Source organism: Erythrolamprus reginae, chromosome 6, assembly GCF_031021105.1.
Source record: "Erythrolamprus reginae isolate rEryReg1 chromosome 6, rEryReg1.hap1, whole genome shotgun sequence".
In the NCBI taxonomy this organism is placed as follows: Eukaryota; Metazoa; Chordata; class Lepidosauria; order Squamata; family Dipsadidae; genus Erythrolamprus; species Erythrolamprus reginae.
Genome location: NC_091955.1, coordinates 80,720,987 through 80,736,388, shown reverse-complemented (window position 1 = coordinate 80,736,388; position 15,402 = coordinate 80,720,987). Strand labels below are relative to the sequence as shown.

The 15,402-nt window shown below is 36.7% G+C and overlaps 1 protein-coding gene across 2 annotated transcripts in view; it reads left to right on the top strand.

The window, feature by feature from the left end:
* The window catches only part of BICD1 (BICD cargo adaptor 1), a 121,239-nt gene extending 110,508 nt beyond the window's left edge, over positions 1 to 10,731 (top strand). For both annotated transcript variants that reach the window (XM_070756429.1, XM_070756428.1), the window contains one exon: positions 7,836 to 10,731. In XM_070756429.1, coding sequence (XP_070612530.1) covers positions 7,836 to 7,923 — 88 coding nt within the window. In that variant the 3' untranslated portion in view covers positions 7,924 to 10,731. The remainder of the gene's footprint in view (positions 1 to 7,835) is intronic.
* Positions 10,732 to 15,402: the final 4,671 nt, after the last annotated feature.

The window sequence follows — 15,402 nt, the reverse complement described above, 5'->3', positions numbered from 1 at the left end:
AAGAAGAGATATAGGAATAGAAGAAGGTATAGGAGATATAGGTATAGGAGAGCAATAGGACAGGGGACGGAAGGCATTCTAGTGCACTTGTACTCACCCCTTACTGACCTTAGGAATCTGGATAGGTCAACGGTAGATAATCTAAGGGTAAAGTGTTGAGGGTTGGGGGATGACACTATGGAGTCCGGTAATGAGTTCTGGCAGATCCTTATCTGCCTTTAAAACAAGCAAACAAACAAATTAAAAGGAACCAAATTTAAACTTTTGTAACTGATGTGAAAAGATTACCTGTGCTACCATAACCAAACAGTTAATTGTGCCTGCTGGACTGCAGGAATGATGCAACAATATGTACTAATATGTCCTATTTACAGGAAAAAGGACCACTGGGTCAGTGGTGGGTTGCTTCTGGTTCGGTGAACCGGTAGCGGTGGTGATGATGGGCTCTGCCCACCCACTGGGGATGCTTCACGCATCCGCCCGAGACACTTCTGCAGAAGGTGAAGGTTCTGTGCATGTGCAGAAGCATTATGCACAAATGAACTGGTATTGATGGGTTTTAGAACCCACTATTGCATTGGACAATAGATAAAATTGCAGGACCTAAGCCATTTCTCCTGTAGATTTGCCTGTACTACTATAGCAATCTCATGCAGACAATCAAATCCAAAGATGTTAAGTCTACAAATGTGTGGGTAGCAAACAAATAATAGGTAGTCTTCACTTATGACCAGGTTGGGACCAGAATTTCTTGTTATTAAGCAAGGTGATTGTTGAGTGAGTTGCACCTTATTTGATGAGCTATTTTGCCACACTTGTGGAAGGAATCACTGCAGATAATACTAATACTAATACTAATACTAATAATAATAATAATAATTAATGATAATGATAATAACTTATTAGATTTGTATGCTGCCCCTCTCCGAAGACTTGGGGTGACTCACAACAACAACAAATACAGTAACGGTGATACAAATCCAATTCATAAAACGTAGAATTAAAACCCCCTTAATATTAAAAACAATCAATACGACACAGTCATACCATTCTCATAGTCAGAAGAGAGGGAGGAATTACTTCCCCCATGCCTGCGGCATAGGTGACTCTTTAACATCTCGTGGAAGACGGGGAGGATGGGGGCAATTTGAATCTCCGGGGGGAGTTGATCCCAGAGGGCCAGGGCCTCCACAGAGAAGGCTCTTCCCCTGGGTCCCGCCAGCCGACATTGTTTAGTTGACAGGACCCGGAGAAGGCCAACTCTGTGGGACCTAATAGGCCGCTGGGATTCGTGCGGCAGAAGGCGTTCCCGCAGGTATTCTGGTCCGATGCCATATAGGGTTTTATAGGTCATTACCAACACTTTGAACTGTTAAATAAATCACATAGTCTTTAAGTGAATCTGGATTCCCCCAAGAACTTTGCTTCTCAATAGCCAACTGGGGATGTCTCAAATGGTGATCACATGACCCTGGAATTCTGCGACTGTGGTCGCTAGATGAATGGTTGCAAGTTGAGGACTACCTGTAAATCCTAGGCAAAAGTGTGTGCATGTATTTAAAGAAACAAGCACAGCTAAGTAAGCAAATAGGAATCTACAGGCATTAGATCCATGCTTCTCAACCTTTACCATTTTCAGATATGTGGACTTCAATTCCCAGAATTCCACAGCAAGTCTGCCTGGAGAATTCTGGGAGTTGAAGTCTACAGATCCGAACCTGGTCAAAGTTGAGAAACACTGGATTGGATCATTAAATATATGTTTAATTTAAGAAGCTATTTAAATAGCATCTGCGGTGAATCTGCAGCTGAGCTGAGTTGAGGGGCAAAAAAAAATGAGTAGCCTTGAATTGCTGATGGGGAAGAAAATAGCTGCAAAATGATCTTTCCAAAGTTTTGCAGGGTTTCTCTAGCAGTTCTACAGAAAGTACAAGATTCCTATCAAGGTGACATGATCCCTTTTTCTCTTCTTCTGACAAGCAAAGTCAATGGGGAAGCCAGATTCACTTAACAACCGGGGTACTAAGTTATCAACTGCAATGATTCACTTAACAACTGTGGCAGAAAAGGCTGTAAAAAATGACAAAACTCACTTAACAGAAGTCTCACAGAAAATTTGGGCTGAATTGTGATTGTAAGTCAGGGGCTACCTGTACTGCTAAATCACTAGAAATGAACACATATGTACGCTGGAGCTGACATAGGGCAATGCCTCACATACCTATAGATATGGCTCTGTGTGTCACCTGTGGCACATGTGCCATAGGTTCACTATCAGTGATCTAGTGCAGTGTTTTTCAACCAGTGTGCCATGGCACACTAGTGTGCCGCGAGACATGGTCAGGTGTGCCACGAAGAAGGAAGCTCAGGTTCCGGTCTCGCAACTTTTTGCTGAGAGAGTGAGAGTGAGAAAGAGAGAGAGAAAGAGAGAGAAAGAAAGCAAGAGAAAGAGAGTGAGAGAGAGAGAGAAAGCAAGAGAGAAAGAAAAGAGAAAGAGAAAGAAAGCAAGAGAGAGAGAGAAAGAGAGATAAATGAGCAAAAAGGGGAGGAAAAAAGAGAAATGAGAAAATGATTGAGACAGAGAATGAGAGGAAAGAGAAACAAAAGAGAGAGAAGTGACTCTTGATTTAAAGCATATGATAAAAAGCACCCAAAGAATAAGAGAGAAAAACCCCCAGCCCTCACCTGTTTTTGGAAATGGTTCAAGAGTGTATACACACACACACACACACACAAGGGTGGGGAGGAGACAGGGATGGAAAAAGTGAGGAGAGTGTGTTAGGGTGTCATTTTGGTTGGTGGTGTGCCCCAGGATTTTGTAAATGTAAAAAATGTGCCGCGGCTCAAAAAAGGTTGAAAATCACTGATCTAGTGTATTGTGTTTCTATAATAAGTAATTAATTGCGCTTCAAGCCACTTGTACTATCAGGCCCTATTTAGTTCAGGGGTCTCCAAACTTGGCAATTTTTAAGATTTGTGTACTTTAAGCCTTGTGACTTAGGAATTTTGGGAATTGAAGTCCACAAGTCTCAAAGTTGCCAAGTTTGGAAACCCCTGATTTAGCTACTGTCTGGTATAATGAATTCACATTTGGCCTACATCTGAAATAATGTCTGGGCTGAATAATTTTTGGGTAATATCCTTTTTGCTAATAGATGCAAAAGACAGAGCTCCTTAAAATTCACAGAGAGTTCTGTAATTTACCTGCCAGACATAACTGGAATGGTTGGCTTGAAAGGAGCATGGGTGCACCTACTTGTCATATGCAGCCCTTTGTATGATAACAGAAGTTAAAATGATTTGCTCCTGTTGAAACAGACCAAAAGAGAAGAAGGCAAAGTCCAGTCCATAGGCTTCCATCCATAATTAATCTTAAGAAATAAACCTCATTCCATAAAAAAACCCTCTGCAATCTTTATTTTAGATCATGCAGGAAAATGAGACAATAGACACTGTCCTATTTGACCCATAACCCTCACTGCTTTATATATATATATTATAACAATTAAATTAAAAATAATGCACTGATGATATTACCTAGTTTGGTAATGAAATGTCTCCAAGAAAACCATCGAGCTGAGAGCGCACCCAAGATTCCACAGGGCTACCCTGAGTCACAAATATTTACTTCTATAAGCAAAAATAATTAATTTGTTAAATGTTCTGCTAACAAATCATAAATCTCTCTCTCTCTCTCTCTCTCTCTCTCTCTGTCTCTTTCATTCTTTCTCTCCCGCATCCCTCTTTCCCTCCCTCTCTCTCACACATAAATGAAACATTGCAGTCACAACAAACTCATTTTGTTTAGCACAGCTTGCTAGGAGAATTACAGTGGTACCCAAGGAAATGAACACCAGGCTAGAACTGCTTGCTTCATGCCACATACTCAAACATGGAACAGTGGTATTATAGAAAAATGAATTCCACCTGAAAATTAAGGGGTGGGTGGAAGAAACTAATAATATGGAACCAGTGACAGAACGATGGTGGGTTTTTCTTCACTGAATAAATTCAAACTAAAGCTTGAAAAGGGATAGTATTCCAGAGCAGGATTAAATTAAAAATTTAAAAAATCATTATGTCAGAATGGGAAATTAGTATCGCTCTTCTCTATTTCCAGCTACCTGATTAGCTAATAAAAAAACCTACAAATTTTGTATTCTAAAAATTCCGCTATCTTTATTTGTATTAATTCAAATATTAAAAGTAAAAATAAGAATATGATGTTTAGATGAGCTACACAGCAGTCTTCAATCTATTGTTATCTACTCTCTTGTATTTATTTCTTAACACCATACTAATTTTTACCTAGAAAGTATGGAAGTTGACATTCAATACATTTGGAATGCATTGGTTGAGAAATACTATAAAATGTATATTCTCTCCCTGGCCAGTTTATGTTTCTTCTAATTTTGTAAATAAACGATACAATTAGGTGCAACTTCAGGGTACAGTACTAGTTAAACATTTTATTGCTTACTCGCTTTTATGAACTTGTTTTCAAAGATGCAGTGAAAATGATATATTTTATGTACGCTCTCTACATAATCTTGTTTAGAAATACTTGATTCTTTCCTAAGATAAAGTGGTTCCATCATAATCCTTGAAGGGAATTGAACTAATGCATTCCTTTCCTTATCTTTTGTAGTGAGTCAGATTGTTTTGTGCAATGTTCTTGTTTAATTATGGGATAGGAGATACTTTATGCATAGTAACTTTAACTATTTCTGTGCTTTAACTATTTCCATTGTTATACATCATGCCATAAATGAATTGATTGATTATATCCCATTAAGTTTTTGTTGACTCTTGAAGACCACATAATTAGATTTTCTCCATTATGATCTGTCCTTAACCTGATTTCGTCTTATATGTGTAAAATTCTAGAATACATCAAATGATTATTTTGCTTTGAAATATGACTTTCTAGCATGAGCTATTTCCTGCAATTTTGCATGAATGCGCAGGATGTTTATTGCTCCAAACCTGGGCAATACACTGCTGTTTCAAAAATGCACTGTACTTATTTATTAAACAAATTTACATGGCTATTTATCTAACTGATAAAACTCCCGGTATGATTCTGAATTGCAGTCTCATTTGAGAATTTCAAAACAGTGGATTGTAAGACATCCTATTGCTTGGCAAATGCATTATATTTATATCTGCAGAAGACCTATTAGATTGCATTCCAGAATCTGAGCTGCTATATAGGATCTTCCAGAACCTTAGCTATTATATAGGATCAATTTGAGTCAATCACCAGACCAGTGGTGGGTTGCTACCAGTTCGGACCGTTTTGCACGAACTGGTGGTGGAAATTTGCCCATGGGCGCCAAACTGGAACTGCCACGCCCTAAACCGGTTCCCTAGTTGCCATTGCTTGAAAGTGGTTGCAAATTACTCTCTATGCATATGCAAAGACTTCTGCGCATGCATAGAGGGTCAGTACCTGGATGTGGCATGCACGTGAGTATAGCAAACACTTCCGACGTGATGCATACATATATTTCCAAACTGGTAGGGAAGGTAAGAGAAACCCACCCTTATACCAGACCAACCGTTTATTCTTCCAAGCTTTAGGCTCATGATGGAGCCTAGTTTCAGAAAACCACTCTTTCCAGAATGTGTGCAATGGGCTGTTCTGCACATTGTATTTATATGGTGCCTGGTTGTATATGGCTTTTTAGCTGTCATGTTCATTATTTCAAGATTATTTGTTCAAAATACTTTAAGGAGCTACAAAACAGGTTCTTTAGCCTATCTTGGATATGATATGACCTATTGAGAGAAGATTATGTTCCTTCAAATGAATTTTTTTTAAGGAATCATTTAAGGAATGAGCAGAGATTCTTTCAGTTGTTCAATTAGCAAACATTTCATCACTGTAATTCCATCCTTCAACATTGTACAGTATATCTGTATTTGAGAAAACTATATTTCTGCACAGCACATGCTTGTTGTACGACAAAAATGTACGTCGAAGAAAAATTGGAAGATGCATTTTGAAAAGAGTTTTATTTTGCACTGTAAAATTGTTAATTGGTTATGTTGTTCTTGATAACTATCCTAAATTTTTAATTTCATCTGTTTGATTTTTAAAGTGCCATTAGATCATACTTTCATCATTTGGACAAAAGCAAACTGTTACACTAATGCATTTTTTTGTTTTTTGTTTTCTCTATTCCTTTAAATTTGCAACTTTATGGCATGATAATTTTAGCTCTGCTAATTGTTATGTTTGTGCTTGAAAAATATTAAGTCAGTAGGAGGTTGCTCCAGACTGCTAGTTCCCTACTGATATTAGCTACTGAATAGCAGCAATCTATTCCCATCCTCCAGTGGTGGGCTAATCATTGAAAAAGAATGGGAAGGGGGTTTATGTAATAAAAAAAGAAAATAATTTTTAAACTCAGACATACAGTCTACCCTCCAAAAATGCTCTAAATAGAAACCCTGGTGGCAAAATGCTTGTTGAAAATAAAAGAGAGTTTGTCAGATCATTGAGAAGTTGTTTCATTTCAACTTTATAGTGACAATAGTTTTGTAGTAATAAATTATCTATTCCTGCAATCCTGCTAATTTCTAATTCATTGATACACAGTTCAGAATTACAAATAAAATTAGGCTTAGAAATCAATGGGTTTCACAGAACAAAATTAATGTGTGACTTAATTGCTCCCAGAAGATATCACTGCACCCATAAATGTATTTCTGAAAAGCTGTGCCAAATAAATCCAAAATAATGCAAATAAATTAAAATGCATAAAAGTATAACATACAGATCTAAAGCAGACATTTCATTTCCATGCAGCTTTATACCTTTAACATCTAATTTAAAGTGTTATAATTGCCTCTAAAAATAAAAATGTTACAGCTTTATTTTTTAGTGAAGAACACGCTAAATCTTTTAGGATAGAGCAGGGTTTGAAGATTTATAGCCAAAATCTATGTCAACAGATGTTTCAAATAAAGTTATTGCTACGTCATAATTTTTGGCAAATGATACTTGATTGCAATATATTAATAATAGATTTCAAAATTGTTGATACTCCTTGGAATTCTTAAAACAGCAGCAGCAATAAAATACTTACAAACAACTAATTTTGAATGTTTGGGTTAAGTCACAGGTGTCAAACCTGATGTATCACATTGCTGTCATGTGATGTTTTGCAGTTTTTCCCACTCACGGAGCTAGGGTGGATGTGGCCTGCACATAACGCATTGAGCCAGTTTGGCAGTCCTGGGTTAAGTCATTCTTCCCATCTATCCCAAGATGGTTTAAAGTAGTGGTTCTCAATCTGGGGGTCGGGATCCCTTTGGTGGTTGAACAACCATTTCACAGGAGTCACGAAAGACCATGGGAAAAGACAAATTTCCCACGGTGTTAGGTACTAAAGCTTCTTCTATTCTGGTGCCTTGTAACGTATTTTTACAATCCAACCAATCAGGGGAATTGTCCCTCTGACCTTCCTGCCAATCAGCTTAAAGCTCTGTTGGGAGAATTTGCACTAGACTTATGGTTTGGGGTCACCACAACATGAGGAACTGTTGGGTCACGGCATTAGAAAGATTAAGAACCACTGGTTTAAATTAAGTTTATAACATATATTTTTTCTGGTTTCATTGCAAATACGGCACTGATATCTTGATATTTGTCTTTTATGTCCATATATGATGACTTCCACATAACTTAAGAATTATAAGTATGTATATGCAGAATAATTTAAATACCAGGAAGGTGCAGAGCATCACCTGTCTCCATGAAAAAAGATGTCTTTTTTGCACCTTTCTTATTTTGATATGTATTTTAAATAGCTACTTTCTCATTCCAGTCCTGATGTAGCTCTTCCAGAAGAACAGCCACATTCCAGCTCTCAAAATACCCCTCCTGTCAGCTGTCTACTTAAGCCTCCTCCTTAACATCGTGCTTCAAATGCAACCTAAGAATTTGGGGGAAATCTCACCACATGTACTGAACTGGAGTTCTTACAGCAGAGGAACAGTTTGTATCAAGCATGACTACCTTGTTGCTGCTGAGTCCAGACACCATCTACGGTCTTAACAAAAGAAGGCATGTGGAAACGCTTTAAAGCACAGTGCCCAGACTGCTGAAAAATCTTCCAAGGTTCCTCTGTGTACATCATCTGATCAAAACTACACCATGGAAGTCAGACTTGTTCCTTCCAGTTGTTTGGCTAGGACTACTAATGTGCCGGGAACCTAGACTCCTACCGAAGCAAAGCAAAGAAAGTACGCTACCAATCTTATTTTGCCCATTCAGCTCAAGCTACTGACTCCATATTTCTTTCTGTGGTTTAAATGGCATTTTATATATTTTTTCCTGACATAATTGCACCAAAAAGTATGGTTATTACAATAGATATGATGCGTGAATGGATTGTTCCATTTTTTTAAAATTAATAGCAGAGATAACTTACATTGAGATTTGTTTTGTTTGTTTTTTTAAATTCAGTTAGGATTTATTGTTTTTTAAATTTAAAAATGTATGTATATTTTATTTGGAGATAGCTCGCCTTGGGTAAAATGCAGCCTGGCATTTTTGTTTGTTTTATTGCACAACATTGTAGAAGATACATTGAAATGAATGTGTACTTTGGGGGGGGGGGGATTGCAGAGGAAGTTGGGTGTGCCAAAATTGCATTCAGATAAATAGGCACACAACGAAGCACTTAAATTGCATTGATTTCAAGAGAATTCTGGCATGCCTAATTTTCTCTGAACCATGTCTTCTGACTGGTACTACAGAACTCTGCTGCCCTGGTATTGTTTACACAGTTGTTTTATATAATATTGTATTAGCTGCTGGTTCCTTTATACCTTCAACCTGATTAAGCCTGAAAGGGGATTTTATTGAATAATATATGCATAACTGTTTTCTTGTGCTTATTTTTGTGTTTCAGGGTATCATTTTGTTTTAAGGATCTTTTCCTTTTTTTCCTGGGCAAGTTAATGACTTGGTGCTTTTTTCAGTTTTACTGTTTGGTATCCAGACAAAAAAAAAAAATCAAATGAACTTGAAGTAAACTTACTGTATTTTATGATAATTGAAAAATGCAGGATACATTTCACTTTACTCCCAAATCCAGTATTATCAGTCTAGGGCCTTCCTTTGGTAGAACCAAGTGGTAGTGGGATGTCAGATGGTCAAAATTAGTGCATTTAGTGGAGAATTAAGCAAAAGAAGTGGGATCTTGCATTGAAGAATATAGGTTTAGATTCTTGCTTTAAGGGAATGTCTAAACAGTCAGCAGTTTTTATTCTAGCCCATTCCATAACAAATAACTCAGGTCAGGGTACACAGGTTTTTCCTGCATTGCTTGGCATTCTTCATTCAAGAATTTTCCCAATAAATTTGAGAAATGCTGGGTATGAAGGAAAAATGAAGGATAATTACATTATTTTGCACAATCTCAGAAGCAAGATGGCTTACTTGCAAGATTTCAAGTTATTATTATATTGGTCTTTCTGCTGGGTCTCTCAGTTATACTGTTAATCAATTTCTCCTGTTAGTGGAATTATTATACTGAGTCAGGTAGCCTTAATACATTTTAATAAGAAAGACCTGAGTAGCTCCAGGGCCCTTGGTTCCATCTCTGCAGTGGTAATATGAATTACAAGACAGAAATGGTAAGGTATCCGGGGAAATTATCCATTCTGAAAGATATCAGATCAGCTGGAATAACTTGACATCAAACACCCCCCCCCCCAAATATTAAAGAAAATGCTCCTTAGAATAAATACCAAAAAAGGGAAGAAGGTAATGGGGGATCTTCAGCCAAGGAAAGCATGAAGTTTAAGAGGTCATCTTTGTGCCTAATAATAAATATCATTAAAAAACAAGGTGCTAAAAACAGGACAAGCCTAATCAGCAATTGATGTAATCTGGAGCAGTTGATGTTTTGCCAAGAGACGGTGGTTTAAGTTACCAATGAAATCCACAAACTTGAAATTGTCCAAGTGACAATTAGTATGGTAGGGACTTGACTAGATGGAAATACATTGAGTTTAAATGACCTGTACGTGACAGTCCAAATCATATATAGCTCTGTTGCTAGAACTGTAGGAGCTAATGTCTCTCGTTTAATGTGTTTCCATGTTGCTTGCCTTGTGCTATACTGACTATTTCAGTGCTTCACTTCATATTCATATCTAGCAAAGGAATATTTCAGCAGCTCTTAGGGTTGCTCTTACCAACTTTATCTTGGGTTACATTGACTGTTATCCATAAAGCTGAAGTTTCTGCCTAAATTAAGTGTTCCTCAAGACTGCCAGGAACTTCAACCATTCATCTCACTTTAACAGTCATCCTAAACTCAATAATGTTGTTTTTGAACTGGTGGGATCTCCATCTAGGAGCAGAAGTTGCAGCTAATTTTACTGAACAGTGAAAAGAGTTTCATAGTAGTTTTGCTTGTGGATAATGCAAATTAATATATGCATATTGTTTTGCAAGAGAGAAGCACATGATTTCTTAGCCAGTGAAATCAAAAGGCCTTAAAAGTGCTTAGAAATGATTGGGTCATACCTTCACTTTGATTTGTATTCTATTAACACATGGTTTCAACTGACCTAATGTATACCTCAGAATATCTGTTAGATCAAACTTCTGTCTAACTGAGCTGCGACTATATAGGTCTTACAACATATGCTATGCTACAGTGGCAAATCTCATTCTTGCCATTTTTGGTACTAATTTTGCAAAAAAAATATATTAATGATTTCAGGCTGCAGTTCTATGAAATGCTGACTTCGGGAAAAGCTGTGCTGCAAAGTTAAAAAAAAAATGGAATTGCTTGGTCATAAATTTCACTTACCGCTGTACAGATTGTGGGTTCATACCTGAGTAATTGTGTTAAAATTTCAGGTTCTTTTTAAAATATAGGTTATACTTCATAGCTGGAAATACCACCTCTATTATCTTCATGAAATACTCGACTATACATTATAATCTCCCAAGCCTTTATTTTTTAAATTTTGGTGGATAATTTTAAACATTCAAATATCAAAATTATGGGTCTAGTCCAGACACAGACAAGCATATTTAAATCTAAAAACAGATGAGAAAGAATATATACAATGCATTCACAATACGAAGAGTGATGAGGAGAGAGAATCTCCTATGTATTTTGCACCTATGTGCACACATTTAATTGGCTTAGCTGGTCATGGAATCATTCATGAGTAAAATATGGATTTTTGTACAGCTTCACTTTTTTTCCTGTCTGTAGCAATGGTGTATTTGTGTATTTAAAAAAAAATGAAACATCCAGATTTTTACTACTATGTCAAGAGATGAATTGCTCAAAACTCAAGATCTAGAAATTTCTCAAACTAAATGAGAAAAATGACAGAACATTACAAAGAAAATAATGGTATTCAGAAGGCCTTTTAGTAAAACAAAACATAGTTATTCATTCTTTGGAAGTAATGAAAAAGTCCAAAAGAGGATATTTTCTAACCATGATTATACTCTACCCAATTTTTGTTTTGCTTAATTGAATTTTACTGGGATTGTAATAACATAGGACTCAGCCTATCTGCACAACTGGAGAAAAGTGACTATTTTATTGTTAGGGTCTAATATTGTCCTTTTATCAGTAAAACCAATAAAGCCTCAAGTTGTTATCTAATCTCTAACAAAGGTACATATGATTCTGAAATTGGTTCTTTTATTTCATGATTTGTACAGCTATTCCATTTTAAATTATTTTTCCTTCTTTATGGAATATTTGTTTTAATGTTCCAAGTGCTGAGATGCTAAATTAAAAGCACAGTGATTTCCTTCCTTATATCTGGTCTTAAAACTTAAAAATGTTTTGTTCTTCTGCCTTTTCTCCAGTTTTCTATCTGTTAAAGCTACATGAGACAGAGTATTCAGAAAATTTCTGGTATTTTGCATTATTATTATTATTATTTGAATAATCCTGTGTATAAAATTTTTAAAAAAGCAATGAATTGCATTGGCCTCAGGGCAGAATGCATCTGAATATGCAATATAATAAAACGCTTGCATGACATAATTTCATGTACCCTTTTCAATAATCTATAATAAAGCTAGAGGATTTTTATTTCATGGAGATTTCCTCTTTCCCTGTTCCTGCATATTAGAAATGCAAGGCCAGTATAACTTTATCAAGAGCCATATTACCTAAGACTTCCATCTATTTTAACTTCCCTTATACAGCTCTTGAAAATTGTCTCTATTAAATTTGAAGGCAGCATTGTGATAACTGACAACATAGAAAAGTGTGTGTGTGGGGGGGGGAGATGTATATTACTGTGATTGTTATGTTAATTTGCTATAAGACTCTGGATGTATAGGGGCCTTGTTTTAAGATAGCATCTTTACATGAAAATATATCTGCTGCTCATTATTATGGGGTGGTGCGATGGCTCAGCAGTTGGGCACTGGGCTTGTCGGCTGGAAACCCAACAGCCCAAGTTCAGGACCCGAACATCGTGCAATGGGGTGAGCTCCCATCTTCGCCTAGCTCCTGCCTACCTAGCAGTTCAAAAGCATGCAAATGTGAGTAGATAAATAGGTACCACTTTGATGGGAAGGAAATAAGGCTCTGTGACATCATGCGGGCCACATGGCCACAGAAATGTCTTTGGACAGCACCAGGTCAACAGCCCTTGAAATGGAATTGAGCACCAACCCGTATAGTTGCTATGTCTAACAGAGTAAAGTTCGCAGGGACTCCTTTCCTTTCCACTATTATGCACTAGAAAAATCAGCAGTGGCAATTTTTATATTTTGCAGCATAATTTGTTTTATTAAAACTTACTTCATTAAAACTGTTTTGAAATTCGTCACAAGTGTTTGATACAAGTGGAATAATTCTGCTAACCAGCTATGTGAGTTTGGTGAGGGGGAGAAATAAAAATAGTCTAGCTTTTAAAAATTTATTCACGGGTATGGCTTTGTGTACCCTATCTCTGAATAAATGCCAAGTGCACCTCACTAGTTTTGGATCTTGCGTTTCAAACCTTTTGGTTTGACTGTTAAAGGATTAATTCATCGGATCCTTTGTTCAAAATACTTTAAATCCTGATGTTTTGTGACTTTTGTAATCTCTGAATGTTTCCCTTTGCATGAATGTTTCCTTAACTAATCAACCACAAAAAAAAATGTATTGTGTTATATTCCAAATGGTTTTGAAATGCTGGTGAAGTTTGTGTTAAACATGATTGTATACTTACATCTGCCTGCTGTAAAGGTTGGCTATTTCTAAACGGAACTGAAACTGTTATAAAATTTTGAGGTTGAATGATTATTTCTAGATGGTGAAGACAATAGATGTGCTCAATGATTTAAAGGCGGAATGTTAGGAATTCTTGTGTTGCAATCACTGGTTTTAAGTAAAGTATATTGACTAATTCTCAATTCCAGAACCATGTGTTTATGAAACCTCTGAAATAATTACCATGTTAAAACCTCTTCCATTCTAGTCTTTACATCTCTAGACAATCCTAGATGAATTGTTCTGAGAGGCAGTCATATGCTTGTACATGTTTGATATAATTCGGCTTGAATGGTTGGAAATTAAGACACTCCAGAACAGAATAAATTAAATTAGGAGCTTATATATGATTACTTACATCATTATGTCCAATTAAAATTATGATGTAATGCATAATTATCCCACTAAATAAATGGGCCATCTTTTGTTCACTGAACTGTGCTGTCCCTGCTTTAATGAGTTCCTACATATTCATGAACTAGCTCTCTGCCAACGAAGAAAGGGAAGGAACGTCTATGCAAAAATCCATGGGACATCAGAATTCGCAATATATTTGCAATACGTCACCAAATAATATTTGCAAATTGCATTCTAGTTTACTAAGGATTCAGATATGTAACCAGAAAGATATATGGCATATATTTAATTGCTGGGTTTTTCAGTTGACATACAGTCCAGATCAAGCCAAAATCAAAATAACAAAGCTAATCCTTAATCCTGATATAGATAGATTAAACATAGACTGAATGTTCTCTTGAGCTCATGTAATACAGGTCCCTCTTGCAAGGAAAATGGGGAGGAATTGCTTTCCATCGGAAGGCAGAGTGTTGAATTTTAAACTCTTCTTTATTTAGTAGTAATTGTGAGAGGGATCTTGGAGTCCTAGTGGACAACCATTTAAATATGAGCCAGCAGTGTGCAGCAGCTGCCAGAAAAGCCAACACAGTTCTAAACTGCATCAACAGAGGGATAGAATTAAGATCATGTGAAGTGTTAACACCACTTTATAAGGGCTTGGTAAGGCCACACCTGGAACATTGCATTCAGTTTTGGTCACCACAATGCAAAAAAGGATGTTGAGAGCAACAAAGATGATTAGGGGATTGGAGGCTAAAATATATGAAGAACGGTTGCAAGAACTGAGTATGTCTAGTTTAATGAAAAGAAGGATCAGGGTGGACATGATAGCAGTGTTCCAATATCTCAAGGGCTGCCACAATGAAGAGGGAGTCAACCTATTCTCCAAAGCACCTGAGGCAATGGGTGGAAACTAAACAAGGAGAGAAGTAACTTAGAACTAAGGAGAAATTTCCTGATAGTTAGAACAGGTAATCAATGGAACAGCTTGCCTCCAGAAGTTGTGAATGCTCCAACACTGGAAGTTTTTAAGAAGATGTTGGATAACCATCTGTCTGAAATAGTGTAGGGTTTCGTGCCTAAGCAGAGGGTTGGACTAGAAGACCTCCAAGGTCCCTTCCAACTCTGTTATTATTATTTATTATTATTATTATTTGGCCAGCTGGAAAGAGCAGTTGGCAGAATCCAAACCCATCTTATTAGTTTCAGTATAGCAATAGCACTCAGACTTATATACCACTTCACAGTCCTGTCTAAATGGTTTACAGAGTCAGCATATTGCCCCCAACAATCTGGGCCCTCATATATTCCTAATTGGTGAATTACAGAGCAATCTACAAAGGTTTAAAAATATGGACATATAAAGCAAGATATTAAAATGGTAAACTGCACCCATTCAAAATCAGTGAGAGGTTATCTGTCAAAAGGATTGGAGTGAAAAATTGACTCTATGTTATCCGTAATTGGTGAACTGCTGACAAGGCAGGTCACACCTCCAAGGGCAGAGAATTCCTGCTGATTCTATGCAAAAACTGAAAAGGTTCTTCGAAGGTAAATATTTCTGGGACACTGCAAGCTGGTGGCATTATATGAGATGTGACGGTGATGGATACTTGCCATTTATAAGGCCAGTTAGAACCTTACAACTAAAGAAGTACATTGATGAGTACTTTAATTCAAAATATTTCAGATTAAAGTATATGTCTTATTTTATGTCACAAGATTGTAAATTTGCATTTAGAAGGAGCAGAATGGGATGGAAACAGAAAAATAAAAT